Genomic DNA, 20603 nt, shown 5'->3' with positions numbered 1-20603 from the left:
CATGGCTTATCCCTAGGAGAAAAAAAGAGAGTACTGACAGGAAAGGGAAGCACAAATTTCACCAGGCATTGCTCTGAAAGGACAGAAAGCCACGAACAAGCACGCCAGAACCCCGAGCCAGACTGTCACTGTCGCAGGAACAGCAGCGGTGGGGAGCAGGACACTGCACACAAGGATGGGATGATGCTTGAGGGGCAAAGGGAAGTAACGTCAGCACCTTCACCTCCTGAACATGCAGGACTGAGACTGTCAGCAGCACCTGCAGAAGGTGCCATCACAGAGAATCACGGGCAGTCCTTCCGGATGCCTTGGCCTTTAATAGGATTTAAAGGGTGGGATTAATTATAGCTATGGCAGATGCAGGCTTGTAGTCAGAGCTCTTCAGCTGTGTTCCCACTACAGTTCGTGGGGAACAAGATGTCTCCAGATGACAATCCTTTCCCCCCAAAGGCATGTCTCTAAGGTAGGCGAGAGGAGCTGTTTCTGAAGATCTCTATCTCAGGAATTCAGGTCTCCTGAACCCCAGCCAAGCTCTTGCTCCAGTAAGTGCTTTGACTGGTAAGGATGGGTTCCTACAAAGGGATGGGGCCACAGTGTGGGGAAGAGGAAAACTGCTGATCCTGCCGCGCAAAAAGCAGTAGCTGGCGGGGTTGTAGCTCCCCGCTGCAGCCCCATAGCGGGTCCCCAACAACAGGCATGGCAGGGCTGCAGCATGCTGTCCTTCCTTGGGGTCTTGTCTCTGAGGTTTGACACGATGGAGGAGTTGGTGGCTTGCTTGGATCAGGGGTTCCAGGGAGGCCATGATGGTGTAAACAGGAGGAGGCTTAATGCTGAAATGCAGCTCAAATGCTTCTAGTGCATTTTTGCCCCCCTGTCTGAATGGGCCATGGGCTGGAAGCCAGGAGATTTGGTTTTCAGCTCTATGACACCCACCAAGGAACCATCAAAACCTCATTAAATCACTTCTATTACTCCCCTGACTCTGATCTGAGTCAAGACCTTGAAGCGTTAGTGTGACACCACCAGCATTAACCCAATGTGAAGCATTTTGCAGGCTCTCCCTCTGATTTGCAGGTCCCACTTGCCCAGGCCACCTGCAAAATACCTCTGTGATGACAAATTCAGCCCTGGAGTGACACTGACCTGCAGCGAGACTGAGCACTACAGGGGCATCCTAAAACCACAGGTGGGTCACGTTGTGAAGGCAAAGTTGCTGTGGGGCCAGAGGAGGGAATGGGGACGGGACGGGAAGGGATGGGAGCAATGGGTAGTGCTGCACCAGAGACAGGGGAAAGAGGAGTCTGCTGTCACAGCAGTGCAGCCTGAGGGTCCCTCAGGCATGGGGACACAGTGATGCAAAGGTGGACAATGAGGATGCATCTAGCAGGTAGGGAAGGAGCAGGTGAGAAACAAACTCAGCACAGCCTGAGTGCTCTTTTCTGAGGTGAACTTCCAGGATATGGGAAAGTTTCCTGCACCTTGCAGTCAGGTTGAGCTTTCCCCCATCCCCAGAGGAGACTGGGTATGATGGCCCTTTCCAGCCTCCTGCCCTGAAGTCCTTCAGGAAAACCCTGCAAATACAAATCCTGCACCCACACATGTGGCAGTGACAGAATCAGGCCCGCCACTCCTTTTCAGACAACTGCAGAATGGTGTAAAAACACAGAATGCTGTAAAAACCAATAACCTTTGAAGCACACCCTCTGAGTAATTACCCCATTCCCATCTAATGACTTAAAGATGTTATATTCCTCTCTGATTTGGCAACAACAAAGATTTCGACCTTATTAAAACCAGCCCATCAGGAAACTACATGTCATCCTTTAAAAAAAGAAAAAAAAAAAGGGAAAAAAAGAGGGGGGGGAAAAAACAGAAAGAAATTAAATTCTTTAAAATCCCTGTGAACAATAATTCAAGATATTGTAGCTGAAGACCCATAATTTGTTGTAGAGTGTCTGGGTGGTCCTGAGGCAGGAGATGACAACATTAGCTCTTTCCTTTGCCCTTCTAAGAAATGCTTTGATGATTCTCTAATATCCTAAGAATATCCCCCTGTGATTCTGCACTGGGACGAGGCAATCACAGAGCTGGGATAATGGATCCCAGTTTTACCCAGGACCTGGCCCTTGCTAAGAGGGGACAGCTCAGAGCCCTTTGTTTCACCAGTTCTGCACTGACATCCGAGCCAGGATGCATTCACGATAGTCTAAGTAGTGATGTGGGCTCAAAAACATCCACAAACTCATCCCCACCCACTGCACACATCTGGCTGTGTACCTGATCTGTATGCGCAATTAAGGCACTCATCTTCATGGCTCAAATAACCAAGTACTTGTTTCACTGGTCCTTGGACAGATAGTGATTGCAGTTCTTACAGCCAAAGTAAACAAGAACATTAAGGATGCACACACAGATGGCCTTAGTATTGTAAAAATCTTGCCAGTGCTGCAATCTATGAAGATTTTTGGGCAACCTGCTGATACACAACACGCAAAGAGTTAATTTGATGGCTGCAATCAGGTGGTTTTGAACCAAATCCCGAGCATGAGCGGAATATCTACCTTTTGTCTGCATTTTGCAGACTGCCTGTGCTCACCAGTACAGCCCCATGTGCAAAACAATTTGCATTTTTGGGGTGGTCAAAATCATAATCCATATTTTATGTCTTGGGCTCAACCTTTCAATTAATTAGAACCAGAGTGACTTGGTCTGCCCTCCCCTATGTGCACTCAAGTGTTTGTTTGGCATTGTGTGGGCCCTATGGCTCAAAAATTTTTTGCAGATGCACAGAATTAACCAAGCATGTTTAGATGTGCTTGGGGAACACATACATTCATAGGGATGTATATATTTGACCCTGTCACTTTCTTGTTAACACTGTAAAAGATATCGACTTTCCCCTCCAGACTTTAAAATGATTTAGAATAGGCATATATAGAATAGGGATATACCTAAAACATCCTGTAAAATTAAGTATTTTCTCCAAGACTGTTCTCTAAGTCACACAATTACTTCAGCTAAGAAGATGCCTGTGCAACGTATTAAGGAACAGAATGAACAACCAAAATATAAACTGGCTTAAATGGATGTCCAATATACTGCATTTTTCCATTTGATTTTAATTTTCTTTTTCCTTCTCCCTGTTCTTTTTCCATCTCCGCATAACAGTTTTTCTCTCCGTTTAGTCTGTATCGCATTTTTCTCTCTAATTCACTGGGCTCTCTTTCCTGCTCACTGCTTGTATTTTTCCAGAGTCTCTCTTAGTAAGAATAATTAAGGTTGGGTCAGATCTTTGAACCTGTTATTTGGAGCAGTATTGAATTCAAGCTTGTTCCACTGCACAAGAGCACTGGCTTCTTTTTCTTTCCAACAGACTCACTCTCAAAATAAAAAAAGGTTTGTTAGGCATATCTATCAGCAGAAATTCCAAGGACATGAAATTGCTGCATTGCCCACAAGGTTTGGGTTCATCCTGCTGCTTGCAAAGCAACCACGGTGACACCAGCCACAGCACAAACTCTCTCCCCAAGCGCTTGCGAACCCTCTGAAAGCCCAGAGGTGCCATCCCAAGCAGCTGCTTGCTGGCCACGCTGCAGCCGCTTTCCCTGCCGGCTGTCAGAACCTGGACCCTGAACGTCTCTGCAGACCCGAGCTCTTGTGAGCACTGTCCATGCCACGCAGCACGGCACTGCTGCGCCAGGCACCCTGACACCCAGCAGCTGGGGACACAGGCTGGGCTCCCTCGCCCGCCAGCGCTGGGGGCTCAAGCCCCCGGTATAACGCTTGCTTTGTTCAGGGAAGTTATTCAGGAATTGTAAAGAGGAGATCTGAGTGAAATCGGAATTTGGCCTGGCATTTTCCTAATTGCAGGAACCCGGCCTTTATAACATTAAAACCATATGAATTTAAATAACTCCTACTTCTCCTTCCTCCGGTGAGTAACTGGACTTGGACCACAGCTGCCCTTCGGGGTCCTGCTGGGTTCCCAGCCCACGCTGCCGGCACTGTCAGGGAATCAGATTTCCTCCCATTTCACTCTACGAGGACTCTGTCCTAGATAAACCTGCTACCACAGTATAACTGTGGTTAAACCCTTCGTATAAACTAACCGCCCACCACAAAGGTGATGTTGTCCTCCTCCTCGTCATACTTCACTTCGTTTCACAGGGCATGAGACTCACTAATCAGAAGGGGAACAGCAGAACCAAAAATAATTCCCATATTCCTTACCCTTTTCCTCTGGGCTAGCATTGTCAGTGTTGTTTGTTTGCATTTCCACTGAATTTTAAAAACATCTCTTTTTTTTTTTACAGTAACTCACTGGAAGTTTTTTATATTTTACAGATTTTACGTATCTCTGCTAAGCCTGGAGCTTTACCTTGAGGAACAGCAGATCTGCAATCTTTGGGGGCTTAAATACTGCTAGATACAAAGATCACTCAAATATGTATCTAAGTCCAGCTTAGGGTGGCAGTGCTTGGGAAGGTTTGCTCTGGCTTTTAGATGGTAAGTGATCTCTTCACCACATCTGTGTGCCCCTGGGGCAGGGAAGCAGACAGCCATTAACGCGGCAAGCAGCGCCCTTTCCGAGGTCCCACTTCGACCCAAACCCAGCTTTTGAGACAGCGACTAACTTTTCTCCCTGACGAGCACCCGTGCAAGGAGCAGCCATGGCATCGATGGGTCTCTGCTGCTTCCATAGCCTGAGCGGCAGGGAAACACCTTGCTCCTGACCCCAACGGCCCCAAACCTCACGTGCACGGGGTCCAGCCTCCCTGCAGGGTCAGTGCTGGCCGCACCAGTCTGGGGAGCAATTCAGTTTGCTCTGAAGATGGAAGCAGCCACGTTTTGTCAGCCAAGTCATGCTCAAAGTTTGGAGTCTGAATGTGGTGCTGGCCGCCACCCCCGCTCGATCAGGAAAACACAACGCTCCGTACCAAGGATTGCAATTAAGCAGTGCAGGTCCTTTACTACCCACTTCTGTGTTTCAGGAATCCTGCTCACCCCGGGCACGAGCCCACTTGGCACTTCGTACAGTGTCTGCAGCTGCAGTCAGCCTTGCAAGTATAACACAAACCGCGTTCTTCACCCACCCCGAACAGCAAGGGTAAAAACACTGCTGTGTCCGGAATTCTCTCTGCCTGCTACACCAGACAACTTCATTTTCAGCTGAGTGAACAGAGTTCGGTAGAGCTGTCTTAAACCGCATCTCAGATTTAGAGGAACTCCCTTTACCTGAGGGTACTCAGTGCATTCTCCCTCCTTATCTGTTTGATAGGAGCCAGAAATAACGGTTTTATTTTTTTGTATGTGCAACAGAGAATATGCCACGAGGAGTCACAGTTAAAGACTCCAAGGAGCCAATCCTCAGAACATCTGGCTAGTGAAAGCTCTGGATATGGAAAATATAAATGTCAAGGCTCATATTTATAAATTGGAAGGGCCATGACGACATCTGCTAACAAGCTTTTGTCCAGAGCCCATTTGCTGTACATGGTTATTCACAGGCAACAATAAACATGTGCGCGGATCACATGCGCGGTCTGCCCTTCCTTTCAGTCGCCGAAGGAACACACGCTCCAAAAACACACAAATGCTCTGTTCTCACAACACAGAAATACAAGTGTTTGCAAACCTCACAGCAAACTTTTCTTGCATACCAGGCCACAGTGGGATACACTGCTGGAACAGACTAAAAATAGCTGGAGAAAAAGCCTTGCATTAACACAGAAGACAGTCAAACTCACTCAGCGTTAACGCTTTTGGTGGAAAAAGCACCCTCCTTTTTTTGCCTTGCTCCACAGGAGACACTTTGTACTATAGGTCCCATCCTGAAACCTTATTTTTATGACTGAGCAGTTGTGGCTGGGAATCTCAAGACTTTAAATAGAGTCTAACCTAGTCAACCGTGGTAGCTTCATAACATTAAAACAAGCAGTAGGTAAAATAAACTTGCTTCTGCATTTATACCCACGGGCACCTTTTCACTAGTTTAACGCCAACCGTAAGCACATTTCCAATGTCTGTTAAATAAAAAAAAAATGATCTAATGCATAAGCATAAAGGTTTTGCTAACGACTTATTATTGTAGGTGTCCCGACCACAGTTTGCCCCCCACACTCCTGGCACTGGTCACTATCACAGAGACTGCCCATGAGGCTGCCGATTCGCCAAGAGAAGAAAAAGCATCAGCAAAAAGAGCCTGGACCACTTTATGATGTCCATGGATTTAGCAAAGAATAAATGGAGCCAGTGCTGACTGTCTTGTCTGATCAGCAGTGTTCTTTGGCCACACAGACACCTGTGTGAAAATGGTAGGAAAAAGCAAAAGATGATGAAATAACATGGAGGTCTACCTCCTGGTTAACAAAGTGAAGAAGGACACCTCGCGAGCTAGGTGAGCTCAGGGAGCTGGAGGTGAGTGCAGAGGTCTGGGGATGGAGATGCTGGAGGGGTCCCCTTCCACTCCTTGCTCCAGGGCCCATGCCAAGTGCATGCAGCCAGAGTTAAAAAGGGCAGGTAGAAAGAGTATTGGAGAAAGAAAATTTGAAGCAGAAAATGGAGAACCATGGAACTGAAAAGTTAACAGGTTGTCCAGATTCAAGAGTCCTGGCACTGGGTGAGGAAATGAGACTGCGCTGGCTGAGAAACAGCGGAACAAGTGGGGATGTGCATCACGGAGGAAAAGATTGTCACGACTCAGCAGCTGCTCCTTCTTGAAACTGAATCCTAAGCAAACATTTTGTTTGTGCTGCATCAGACAGATCTTAGGCAGATTAACAAAGCTAGCAATGATAGATAGCAAGTCAGAAATACACCAAACTGGGGTAGATATCAACACATAATATAGGCTATCTTTACTCAACACATCCCAAATGAAGAGCAGGAAAGAAGAAAGGAAGAGAAAGCTTAATAGGTTCCATAAAACATCTCTTATTGTATTTTCCATCTTTATCAGCATTGAGGAGGAAGGAGCAGAGAGGGCTCTTGGATATCCAGTGCTGAAAAATACCTCACTGTTCAAAAATCCTAGCTTTAGCGTGCTCCAATTTTGTTACTTGCTCGCCTTCAAAATATGGATTTAATATTTATGATGGATTTAAATTTCACAAAAATAAAATACCTACTGCATTACCAATAAGGAATATAGTTTCGTGAAATAAAATTGAAATCCATATACAAATTACGTCTCTATTTCCAAGGGACTTCTGTATCTCTAATGATTTTGTTTTCAGGTATTTATAGTTTTCATTAAAATAGGGTTTGCATACTGCTTCATATTAATTGTTCATACTGATAGTGAGACGATTAAGCAATAGTGACAGTAAAAACGCAAGGGTTTTGCTTATTTTTTTTAAGCTTATCTGTGTTTGTTTCATCACACAACGGCAGCACATTATAGAGAACAACAACAGAACAAAGTAAAGCATACAGATCTTTTTGCGTGTCCAGCAGGTGAAAGTGTGGCTGCACATATTTTCAGCCCCATCTGGAGGATAACAAATTAACTCTTTGACTCCACGAGGGGAAAGAAGCTATCACTCACAGCCAGCTGACAGGGAGGGTCTATTAATATGGAGATGCAAGAATTTTGGACACGAATGTCAGGACTTCCCATCCGTCACTGCGATGCACGGGAGAGTTGTGTGCTGAGCCCAGGTTTCACGCTTTAATTAATGCATTCTGTGCACTCTGACCAACCTGATAATCCAAGAAGCCTCAATAAAAACCATCCAGGGAGGGAGGGAGGATATGTCATCACTGTATCATATGTTACAGTCAGGAGATTTACCTCTCATTTCTACTGCACGGAGCGCTGTTATTTTACTTCCACTGGAGGGCTTGCGTACTTGGCGCTGTGTAAAGGGCACGATGAAAGAATTGCCAACATCAGTGCTTGTTTAAAGCATCAAGCCATCTGCTCATCTCAAAGGGGGATCAAATGGAAATGGTAAGAAACTAAGAAGGGGAAAATACAGCACTCCCCACGCTTTGCACTCTCTGCTCAGGAGGAGCTGAGGATGCCTTCACAGAAGCAAGACTGCATGTTCAAGAGAGGCACACAACACTGGGAGAGAGAGGGACCAACTGACGTACTGCTTCACTGCCCAAAAGTCTTCTTCTGGCCACTGTACATCCACCAGAGTTCTTAAAAAACTGGGCAAACTAAGAGCAGATTTCAGGCCGGTTGAAGATACAAAGGTTCAGCTGCCACCAAGGAACCAAGAGGGAGCATTTGTCCAGGAGGTGTTTTGAGACCACTCAGCATGACAGAAGGGTCTTGTACCCAAGCTGTCGAACCACGAGATTCTTCTGAGGAGTACATACTTCTCTGCCATGCCTTGGAGACTGGGGGCAGTGACTGGTAGGGACTGTCCTCATGAAGGTTTCCTGAGAGGGAAACCCTGTCAGGAGAACAGCAAAGAAAACGGTAGACAAGTGCTGGAGGAAAGCCAAGGGGCCACACAACAGAGCTAAGCCCCAAACAACAACGAGGTGTGACCAGGGGAGGAAGGTGGGACTCCAAGACACCTATGCTCCCGCTGTTCCTGGCTGCTGGAGCAAGTTCACTATAACAAGCTGGAAAGGTCCCGAAGCTGCATCCTCATCCTTGGTTGAACACAGGGCAAATAAATGCAGTGGTGGCAACTGCTTACTTGGCTGCACAGAGACAGGCTGGAGGAGGGAGCGCTCCCCCCTCCATGAGCATCGGTTGGCATGCACGCTCCAAGCAGTACCCTTACCAGGGAGGCGGATACAGTAATTTAAACAAACAAGGCCCCAGTGATGGAAATTTCAAACTCAAAGCTACCATGTGGAGGGAAATCATCTGACCACAATTTACCTGTTAGACTTCAAAAGTGTCTAGGTCTCCTCTAAAGAAAAGCAGTCTTTTCTTTAATGAAGTTAAGTACTGTATTTCAGCACCGTGTGTTGTGAAAAGGAAGCAATTTGGATTCATTTACTGAAATTTACCTTTCAGATGCGGTTAAATGAAATTAAAAGTTTGTCTGAGTTGACAGAGTTCTGTTTTCCATCACTGTATTGTCTTGAAAGAAAGGATAACAGGCTAAGTGCTTAAATTCCATCCAAACTGATAAGGTTCACTCTATACAGGCACTCTTAGTGCAGTTTATTACACATTGTCTCCCTTCATCCATCACTGGCATAACTTTTTTCTTTTTTTTTTTTCCCCCCCTTCCCTAACATAACTGTTGCTTCCCAAAGAAATTGGTATTTGTGATGTTATTGCATTCGTATGGGGTGAATAGTCAGCACTGGGCTACCAGAGAAATGCCATTTCCAATTACAGGGGGAATTAATTTCGTTTCCCACTAAAGGCAGGTTTTGCAGGGCTGAGCTTACATCTGGGACAATATTTCCTTTTTTTTCTCTTCAGATAACAACTCTTTTGCTTGAATTTCTTTCCCATGCAAGTGAAGCATCTGCGTGACCTCAGAGTCTTTCCAAACACCATCTTTACCCACATCTCTTCCTCGGCAGTGGGAACAAACCTTCGGATTTGCCCATTAGATCCTCTCTGAATCTTTCTTCCCACTACTGTATTTCTCTTCTTTCACATCCCCCAGCTGCCATCGCTCCTTCCAAAGCTCTCACCTCCTGGAACACCCTCCGAGTTACTGACTTCCCTGCCTTCTCCCAGGAGCTTTCCTCCCACCCTGCCTTAGGGCCCCAGGAGCTATAATGCTCCCTCTGCAGCTGGGAGAGGTTCTCTGTTCTCTTGGGCTCCTTTCATTTGTGGCCTTAAACCCTCTGCCTGCTCGAACAAAGGTACGGTCCTGATCCATCCTTCATTGACTACTCTGAACCGTCACAGACGTTTCTCTATTCTTTCCATTAACGGAGCAGCTCATCATTAAAAGCCAGTGAATGATTTGCAATTAATTTTTTATATTACAAGGAGAAGCTCAGCTAGCAGGAACAATAACATGCCCTGTATGCCAACCGCAGCCTTCCAGCTCAACGGTTTTGCCTTCCCTCCCTGCTGCCCCAGCTGGCTCTTGGCTGCAGGAGCTAGCTAGGGTTTAAGTTTCATCTAAGTTCAAATTCCTCCCCAAGACAGACTTCAGATCAGCGCATTTCTGCAAAACCAAGTAATTAAAGAAAAAATCCCGCTACTTGAAATGTCCATTTAATTTTGATTCTTGACAATTTCAAACACAAACTGCAGCCAGGCAGGACTTTCAAATTTTGTTTAGATTTTGGGGGAAGAGGGCAGAAGGGAGAGGAAACCACACATTTCATCAGCATTTTTTATTTTTTAATAGCCTTCAGTGCAGCCGATTACCCAGGAGATCAGCAAATCTTAGCTCTGTCAAAGACAGGGAGAAGAGAGAGGGGAGGCTTTCTCATCCTTCACAGCAGTACTAACCCTCCAACACACAAATCTAAACACTGTCCACTCAGGGGTGCCAACTCAAATGCCTCAGCTGTTAAGCCAGAACAAAAAGGAAAGGACAATCTCCAAGGTATAACTGAAAGTAAATACTAATAATGATGTGTGACATTAAATGATGACTCATTTTTCACGAGGCCGTTTCAGATTGTAGCTATAACCTCAGATTAGACCCGAACGACTGTGTGAGCTGAAGTCTTAGTGGAACCATTAATTATGGATTTCCTGGCTTTTATAGGTTGGAGTCAGACCTTTGATGTTCCTTTAAGATTGTTCTCCTGTGTTCATTTCCTTTGTTTCTGTGTTGGTAGCTTAAAAAAACACCCCAAGATTTCCATGGAAGTGTATGAGATAGCCTAGAAATGCATAGTCCATAAAAAGCCCTGCAATTCATGGCTCATAAAGTCCTTGAATCCACGGTCAATAAAGCTTTGGAAAAGAGCTGTATGAACCACAGTCATTTCACAGTTCAATGAGGCTCATACAAGAATCAATAATCTGGTTTAAATTCGCCTGGATTTGTCCCCCACCTGTATACTTCTCTTTGACTTTTCAGGTTGAAAGGCAGCTCAAACGGCTGAATTCGGGACACCTCGCACGGAACCGGTGAGGTTTATGCAGCTTTCATCCAAAAGCCGCAGCAATGACCTAAATCCCTCTGTCTCAAAGGTGAACAAGTCAAGTTTCAGGTGACAACATGTGAGTCAGGAAACTCAAACTGGAAGAAGAACCATTTGGCAGCATGGAGCCATAGCTCAAGGTAACACTATATGCAGAGACCTCAGCCTGTACAGAACACGATTTAAATATATGCAAATGCACAATGGATCTATGGGACAGGCCAGAGCACGAACTTCTAGTACACCGGTTATCCTCAAACCCAAGTGCTAACAGTCTTGCTGGTGAACATCACTAAGGCAACAAAATGTGAGGCCACGTGCTTCTCTCCCGCACAGGTCACACTGCACTGCCCACGTTATCAGCCATCCTGGTTGTTTCCTCCCCAGAATGATCACACTACAGTCTGGTGATAGGCACACATTTCTGCTCTTTTCTTGCCAATCAGAAAGGAACCAGTTAGAGAAACCTCATTGTTTATTGCCTTGTGCAAGGTCCAGCTTGCAATTAATGCTGATGAAACCCAACTGCCAAAAGCACAATATGTAGCAGCTGGTTTATGAAAGTCGAGACCCCATCCAATTTATGGGGAAACCAGAGCTGGTTGTGACTCTCTGATTTAGCTGAACAGTTTGTATTTTTTGTTTTGTTTTGTTTCCAGGAAAACACCAGAAGTTACTCCAGAACTGCATAAGCACTAAAACCATCTGAAAGCCCTAAGGCAGACTTCCCTTCTTCCAGCCTTTCCTCATTTCTAGGGCTGTGATCTCCCACTAATATCTCCCTGGGATCTTTCAGCAAGGCAGGCGACATGCAGCGTCTGGTTCATCACCAGCGTGGTGGGAGCGGAAACTTACATTTCCTTATCCCAATCTCCATCCTCATGAAATGGAAGTAGAGGGAAAAAAGGTTTCGATTCAGATGAAATCTCACGGGAGCACAAACCAAACAATTTAACTCTAACCTGGGGAACTACCCTTTAAAATACTTTTCCTAGGAACATTTCTTATTGAAACAAAACCAGCAAAAGTCTGCCGAAGCTATGCAAGCACCACTGCTTCAAGCCCCCAGCTGCACATTTCCACAGCCCTATCAGGCCCAATATCCAATATCCTTTCTGGATAGATAGGATAAGGGCAGGAGGGTTGCGCCTAACTGCCAGGCTCCCACCACATCTCAGCACCTCAGCTGTATGACACGCATGGCGAGCTGAACCAGACACCCTTGTGAAATGCTGGGACGTCATGGGACACCACGATTCAGTGGCCCCCATGCAGAAGAAAGAAAAGTCCCTTGTCCTCAAGGCAATCAACTATTTTGAACCAAATGCCTCCTAGTTCATGCGGGCTGCATCCAACCCCCGAACGCGCTTTGAGAACAAAACACATGAATCCTTCTTACCAAGGATGGCATTAACCTCAGAAACAGCTTTACTACATTAAGATTAATATGCACCACCTTAATAAGAATCCTTGCATAATTCACCCTGAGAATACAATAAACTACGGGAAAAAAAAGAAAGAGGCAACTGCTACGTTAAAAAGAAAATAAAAATAATAAAAAAATAATCCCAAAACACAAATACATGGAGTTTTTTCCTTAGCAAATGGAGAAGCCTCTGAGAGACTGACTCATTTTACTAGCAGAGAATTTAGGTGCTATGAAAATGGGAATAAAAGTAACGATCAAACATAATCATCACATGTATAGGCGAGCAGCCAGTTCTCAACAGATTATTTCATTCCTTTTACTTGTTAGGAGATCTATAAACACTGTGGCTGTTTATCTGCCCATGACTTGGCCTGGATAAAGGCAGTAAGAGCCTTCTCAGTTTTAGAGGAGGGAGAATAAATTGCCCGGGAATCCTAAAAGCACACATCAAGAAGCCCTGGTCAAACATGAAGACCTTATTCAAACACTGTTTGGAAGTTTTTAACCTTGGACCAATATTGGCCACAGAAATGTGCCCACCTCTATTGTCTTCACATAGACGCCTTAGCCAAGTACTTCATTTTACCCGAGTTTGCTGTTTTCAGCACAGTCTGAGATGTTAAAACATTTCAGTCCCAGAACACAGTTAAGATTGAGTCAGGTTTGTCAGAATTCTAAAACCTCCCAGGAACAGTCTGCATGCTTGGAAAATGGGAGAGTCTTTGGGTGAAAACTGACAGTAAAGGTTGGAAAATAATTACTGGAAGAAAGTGGGTGAACGCAGAATATTTTCCATTGTTATTTTTTCCCTGGTTTTACTCTGACAAGTCTTTGTTTTTGTGTATTTAAAATCTTCTAAACATTGGTCTTTTTTCTCTTTACTTTTACATCAAACATGCCTATAAGCCTTCTTCCTAATTCTTCATTAAGCTCCAAAACCACCATTTCACTCCCTGTCTCTCCCATTTAGCCTTTTTCAAACCCTCTTTATTGTCTAATCAACACGGCCTGTGATCTGTAAAGAGCAACTAGTCAAGAGACAGTAGGAAAAGGACAGGGACTGTAAAAGTTATGACTCACCTGTCTTCTATCCGAACCCAGAGGTCATTGAACTGTCTCTGGCGATGGTGTTTATGCTGCTTCTTGTGCCATTTCTTCTGCCTGCCAAACTCTTCCAGCTGGCTGATGCTGTCTGGCAACAGGAGGTGAGGAGACAGGCTGTCATCTTCGTCCATCTGCAGGGGCTTCAGGGAAGGAGACGTCAGTGGGACCTGCTCAGAAAGCTGGACAGCGGGCAGGGCTGTTGCTGAGGACCCTTCCAAGGCTGGGCTTGTCTTTGTCATCCTTGAGCTGAAAAACACAACATTTAAACATTTGATGAATAAGCAAGGGCTCGTGCTAAGACAAAGTGAAAGCAGGGGGCTACACGACTTGTTGGGTGCTCCTAACAGCCAAGGTGTATGAGAAGAAAGGCTTTTGCTCTGGGGCAGCAACTAAAGACAGCAGCGGCATTTCCTAGCAAGCTCTGAAACAAACACTGAACCGGGAATCAGGCAAAAGGCAGTTGATCTGCTCTTGCTGTTTCCTGGCATTTTAATTACTTCTTACAGGCTTTAGAGCCTGTGGTAGGGGTCGGCGTCACCTCCCCCCCAGGCTGAAGGTTAAACAGCAAAACTGTGACTTTCTCCGAGGAAAGCAGATACCTTAACAGCAGCCGATCTTAAATTAGCAAGATAACACTCACTCCCTTCTTTTTTTTCTTTTTTTTTTTTTTTCTTTTTTTTTTTTTTCTTTTTCAGCTTTAGATATCATCTGTGGAAACAAGTAACTGTTTTGACTGCAACAATAATTACGCTCGTTTATCTGAGTTAGGATTGGTGACAGGGAAGCCCAGACTGATGACAGACGCACAGTCTAATAGCTGGGCTGCTGGGGTGGGACATGCTAGTTGGACCTCAAAAAGCAGGTTTTGTATAATGGAAAAATGAAGCAAAAGGGGGGGTAAAAGGCCTGTCCAAAGCCACCTTGAAACAACACTGCCACAGCTCTTTGCTCCTGTTTGAAACACTACCACCTCTTGCATCTGACTGGAACTACACAGAAAAATGCCTTTTATTGTTTTAATCTTCTGGAGTTTCGCTAATTTAGAAAAAAGTCAGTACAAACTCTCTCCTTCAATACGCAGCCACGTGAACTTACATTTGTGAGCTAAGATAGCCGAAACAAAAATCTAATAAACCAGTACTGACACAAAGTGATTTCCCACCCCCCCCTCAACTTCAGTAGAAGTTCCTGGTTGGTCTTAATTGCAAGAGAGGAACTTTTTCTGTCTTTGGGATGGCCCAATGAGTTGTAGGTACAGAAAATGGAAGAGGATTAATAGGCAATATGAAGCTGTGGTCTGCAAAACTATTTCTATTACATGGATGCTATGACTTTTATGACAGAAACAATTAAAGCCACATGAAAAGTTTTGCCTCCTGAGTGAAACCAGTAAGACATTTTAATGAAAAAGTAATAAAAAATCCTAAACTTCATTGGTGACAACGTACAAAATGTGCTGCAAGTGAAACCACATGTTTCATTTATGGAACATTTTGTTCTCTTCCAAAAAAGTCACATCTACTACTAATGGCAGTTTTTTTTCTTTTTGATTTTTTTTTGAAGTCCATTACAATAGCAGTCAAGATGGTCATCTCTATTTCCACTGCATCATGTTTCACCCAATGTCCTTCCAAGAGCTTCTGATAATTAATCGTTGCTACTATAAGACTCACTGGCAAAAACGACAGTAACTTTGTCACTCTCAGCCAACATTAATGAAGTTCTTCAGAGATCGTATGACAGATACAGAAAAGAAAGACACTTGTCTAAACTAATACGAAATTTTTCCAAGGTTGCTTTCGTTAATAAAAGACACAAGAAAATCCCCTATTTTTCCTCTTTTTCCAAGCATTCAGACTCTCAGTGAGTCCTTCTCAAACTCACTCCATGCTCTGTTGCACGTCACAGAGAGATCTGCTGGTTCTGGCTTTTTTTCCCCATTAAGACTTTCTTCCATGATTCATGCTGAGGATGAATTTTCATCAGTGCAGCAACTTTCTTTGCAAGATCTTGGTGCTCTCCAAAGCTTTCAAGACTTCTTTGGTTGTGACATAGCTGAAGGAAAGCCATCTCCAGACTCATGTAAAAGGAAAGGCTCTCCTAGGTTTGCAGCAGGCGTGACCCTCAGGGCACAGCAGACATTTCTTAATTTTTATCCAGCCGTGATAATGGATCAGGGAATTCTCAACATGCAAATGCAGCCATTTAGCAGCTTGCAAGGTCACACAGTGTGAACTTGGATAGCATGGGTTAGGCAGGTGAGAAGGACCTGGACCAAGTGCCTACGAACACCCTGTGGGTAACTGCAACAGCGGCAGGTGGCAATGGGTGGCAAGAACCCCCTGGACTCACTGCCTGCTGCACTTAGGCAAAGCAACAGGAATACAAGCTGGTTGATTCTGCCCCGAACCAGCTTGTTCTGATGCTACTCTGGATACCTCTGCTCCTCACTGTGGTGTGAATTCACTCAGGTCTTTGTGCAACCCAGCCACCCGTTTTCACACTGGGGAGAAGAGCGCTACCCTGGCCACAAGGCTGTGGTGGGCAGAAACGTTAAGGCGGCAAGAGCATGGAGCAGACATGAGAACCCAAAATAGACAATGTGATCATCACAGCTGGAACCGAGCTGTTGCTAAGATTTCTGTTTCCCTTGACATTCTTCTTCTTGCCGCTGAAACTGTGCCTCCTGTTCACTGATCAGACAGTCATTCCCCGAGATGCTGAAGGTGGGAGCAGTCCTCGCGCCAGACCACATCTGCCAGCTCAAGGCTGGGGCTGCCACTGGGCTCCTTGAATGGTCTTAGAGACATCTGAACACATACTTTCCACCTTTTAGCACCTACTATTCCGTTACATGTGTTTACCTTGCTCTGAGCTCCTAGTAAACTGGAACCAGTGGAGAGGTGTTTTTACGGGTTGAGATTTTAAAAACCACTTAAGACGACTGGCAGCTCACTTCTTATTAAAATTAATGAGTTTGGGCATCAAAATCCCAGTGGTGGCTTTGAAAGCTTCTAGCTTAATTGTTTCCACTACCATCACATGAGCCACAGGTTGTAAACTCGGTATTTCAGAACATTCTTTGGGAAGAGAATAAATAAACACTGAAGAAACGTTAAAATGTTGTAACCTAAAGAGGGTTATAAACTAACCACTGGTACTTTAGAGTTGACGCAGGGGGAATAGCTCCACTGTGGCAACTGTATATTACATTTGGTTGATACTTGTTCCATTATTCCTGTACTAGCAATAATTACCCCAAGACCTAGGGAGGGACTGTTGAAGGCTGTATGTTGATGTACACTTGCTTCTTTCAAAAAAATGAAGATTTTTTAAAACTGATTTAATAGATCTAGAGACCTGGTTGTTTTCAAATCTGTTCATCAACCTACAGGCATTCAACCATAAGTAAACCCAAAACTTTGAATCCCACAGAATACGGGTATTTAATCCAAACACATTGAAAGAATATTTAACAATCTGAATTCAAAGTAAGGTAGACTTCCTATCAGTAAATAACTTCCCCACTGATTTACATCACAATTTTATTAACACAAAGATCTTGACTACTATTAATAATATTCAGGATTTTTTTCCACCTAAAAGCAAAAAGACAAACCCCTCCCATCTGCAATACTGTCCATCCTATGGACAACAGATCTCCCCATTGCGTGAAGCTTTACTGTTAGATTCAGCTGATCACTTCATGGACTATTTCATGCCTTTCCTTTGGTCTCAGCCTCATGTGCTCTGTTAGCACAGCTGCAGTGTATGAAACCGTGGGGACGTAATACACTTTTTTTTTTTCTACTCCACTACTGCTGAGGCAGCTTTTCAAGATACATAGCTATTTTTAAAGCCAGAGAAAAAGCAGGGCCAGTTTTCAGTCTGTGAGGCCACAGTGCCTTTTCTGAAGAAAGAGTGAGAAAGTACCACCCAAACATCTTGGTCCACACAAAGATCTCAGAGAATTTTCATGAATAACTTGATACAGCTCCAGGCTTAGAGGTTCCACCCATTTCTAAATCAATCATTCCCACACAGGGTGGTCTTTGAGAAACTGCAAGTATTTCAGGCCCTTAGGTGGGTTTTTCTCATCTCTGACCTTAATTTCCTTCCCTGGGATGCACAGTTCTGCAAAACAAGTTCTCTAAAGTAACAGAGTCTGAATAAGAAAACTTGGGAATCTCAGCAAACACCCTGCGTGGCTTGGTCCTAAGGTACAGAAAACAGAGTGAAAGCAGGAAAACATTTATTCTTGCAATTTCTTGAAAGCGCTTAATCCCCAAAAAGCCCTGTGGTTTTGTTTCACTTCTGGTGAAATTTGCCATCCTTTTGTAATTCTTTTCAAGAATTAAAAGAACAAAACGAAACATGCCAGTAGTTCAGGCTGAGCTGTATGCTCTGTTAGGCTGTCTCAGCATTTCTTTGCCTTGTGGTCTCTAGTGTCGCTCTGCGCTGGCACTGACAATAGAAAATAGACTCATCACTGGGATTTGCTAGGGGTATTGAGTGCATCTGGTCAGAAAAATGACATTAACATCATGAAGTCCTGCAATAACATCTTTTCATAATACCCAGGCTTAAAATCACCCAGGTCCTGCTTTCATTTAGCCCCAAGCTACCTGGCAGCCTAGCCATGTTTTCCCCCCTGGCCAGGCAAGCACCTTCCTACCCCTCACATCACGTATCCACTTTCTGCAGCTCGGAGGTCCGTGACCATCCATGGGCTTGAAAACCTCCTCTGTAGGGTGAATCAGAGCATCCACATTCCGTTCCTGCTCTGAACGGCCCTTGTGAATAGCCCACCTTCCCCCATCAGTGGAGGCTGCGTGGTGTCAACACGACAGCTTGTGCTGCACCTTGCCCCCACCAACAGGGACTTTCACAACCACCGACTCAAGGACAACTGTCTGAGGGGTGATGAACAATCAGGCAGGGCAGACGCCGCTAATGTCCCCGCCCCTGCCCGAGTAATGCTAATAACGTTTGGGGTGAGCCCCATCAAGCCTCCCCTGGGCATCAGCAGGGCCAGGAATTTGCCCTTGCTTTAGATCACGAGAGAGGACATGCCTTTGCTGACCATACATATCTTCCACGTGAATAAATCATCATTCTATTTTTTTCAGCAATCTTGCGGTAACATTTCTGTTCCCTCAGATATGTGCAGAATCTTCTAAAATGCAAGTTTGCCAATTTGTTATTTGCATCTTGTCTTTGTAGCGCAAGCGATGGAAAAGTTTTGCTCAGAAGACTGCCATGCTTTGCACGTGCTTCCAAGTACAGCAGCATCACTGAGGTTTCCTTGCTTCAATTTTCAGAGCTGTCAGACAAGGCAAGATTTTGTTTCATCAAGAGAGAAGCTGTGGTGATAGCAAAGAATGTGCGATGTGGCAGCTTTATCCTTATGCCACCGTTCTTGGGATGCACCCGGATGACAGCCAGACACCACGTTAAGAGAATTTTATTATAGACTGATTCTCATAAATTCCAGTTTGGGAGTCTCTGTCTAGGCAGGAATTCGTCAGTCCCTTGCACGCATCCTTGCTCCCCTTGCCACAGGCCACAGAAACATCTGCTTCTTGCTTTTTTTCCCTTATGCATCTCTTGGAGAGAGCAGTCATGCACACCCACAAGATGGGCACCAGAATGTCCTGTCCCACAAAAAAAATTTGCTTTTTTTTTTTTTTTCTCTTCCATGCTAGGATGAAACTTGGATTTTCAAAGCTCCTGGGAGAGCAGCAAACAAAAGGAGAACAGAAACCCAGGCATAAATCCTAACCCACACCAGCACAGCTTATAGGGCCTCTTACTAGTGCTATGGAGTATGGATTTAGACCATGGTCTCTCACATAACGAGGTGACACCAGTGCATGCCACCATGGAGTTCATCTCCTTCAAGATGAAAGCATATATATATATATACACACACACATATATATATATAAAAAGATTTATTTTTTTTTACTGCAAAAGAGAGTAACTCCAAAGAAAAGACTAGAGAATCAGATTCTCCCCATACCTAACTTACCTGAGCTGCTTCAGGTAACTGCTGTAAATTAGTGAGATGAATTTGGGCTCAAGAGACAGCAAAAGACAACGCCTGTGAAATCCCTGATTATTCACTCATCCGATCGGCTTCATTATAACAAGATATTTTATTTAGGATGCAGTTGCCTTAGGCCTGAACACTAACGTTAAAGCATTTCCATTTCTTAAGAAAATTTGGAAACGAAGTTGTTTTTTCATTTTTGCACCAGAGTAAACTACATCTCACAAGCAGTTAAATTAGGTTAAGTAGTTTAAATTAGATTACAGTCCACTCCAAACTTGGATGGTATCTCTGGACTCGGAATCCATGTCAGGCTATTTCTCTGGGCAGAATCACTGTTGTTCAAGAACTGTGGCCTCATTTTTAAGGGAATTTAGTCCTCGGTATACATGTATATATATATATATATATATGCAAACCCCCAACTCTGTGCATAAATGAAGTTAAAAGCTTGTGAGGTCAAGATGTTCCCATAGATGGTGATATTTTCCTTCCCAGCTTGAGAAACTATAAAATAAAGAGACGTGAGTAAAACTTTTGTTATCTATTCCACCGCATTAAAAGTGAAGCTGATTGAGGGCATAGAAGAAATGCAAGCTTTCTGCAACTTGAGTGGTTGAATTTGCTGGAAAAAAGAAAGGACAGCTGAAACATTTGTTACGTGCCATTTTCCACATTTTCATATGAATTCTTTTATTTCATAAAACTCAAACTGGTTCGTTTCAGCACTTTCTGAACAAAGCTTTAAATTATTTTTTTCAGTCTTTTGTTTTCAAAGACTTAAATGTTACAAAGTGGCCTTTTTTGTTTAAGAATTGATCTTAATTAGAAAGGAAAACCCAACTAATAAATAAAAAATGACAAAAAACCAACAAAACCTGACCCCTGCCTTGAAAATTGTCCTCAAAATGTTCCACTTCAAATTAGTCTGAACTTATTTCCCCTTCTCAACTTTTTGGTTCAGTTCTTGAACTGAATAAT

At 44.2% G+C, this 20603-nt stretch overlaps 1 protein-coding gene across 1 annotated transcript in view; it reads right to left on the bottom strand.

Annotated features, from left to right (window-relative positions):
• Window positions 1–20603, bottom strand: part of TRABD2B (TraB domain containing 2B) — a 296100-nt gene that overhangs the window by 11544 nt on the left and 263953 nt on the right. The window contains exon 6 of the mRNA XM_056356541.1: window positions 13547–13816. Within this exon, the coding sequence (XP_056212516.1) occupies window positions 13547–13816 (270 nt within the window). The remainder of the gene's footprint in view (window positions 1–13546; window positions 13817–20603) is intronic.

Source organism: Falco biarmicus, chromosome 11 (assembly GCF_023638135.1).
Source record: "Falco biarmicus isolate bFalBia1 chromosome 11, bFalBia1.pri, whole genome shotgun sequence".
NCBI lineage: Eukaryota > Metazoa > Chordata > Aves > Falconiformes > Falconidae > Falco > Falco biarmicus.
Note: the sequence above shows the minus strand (reverse complement) of the source record. Positions and strands in the feature narration are given on the sequence as shown.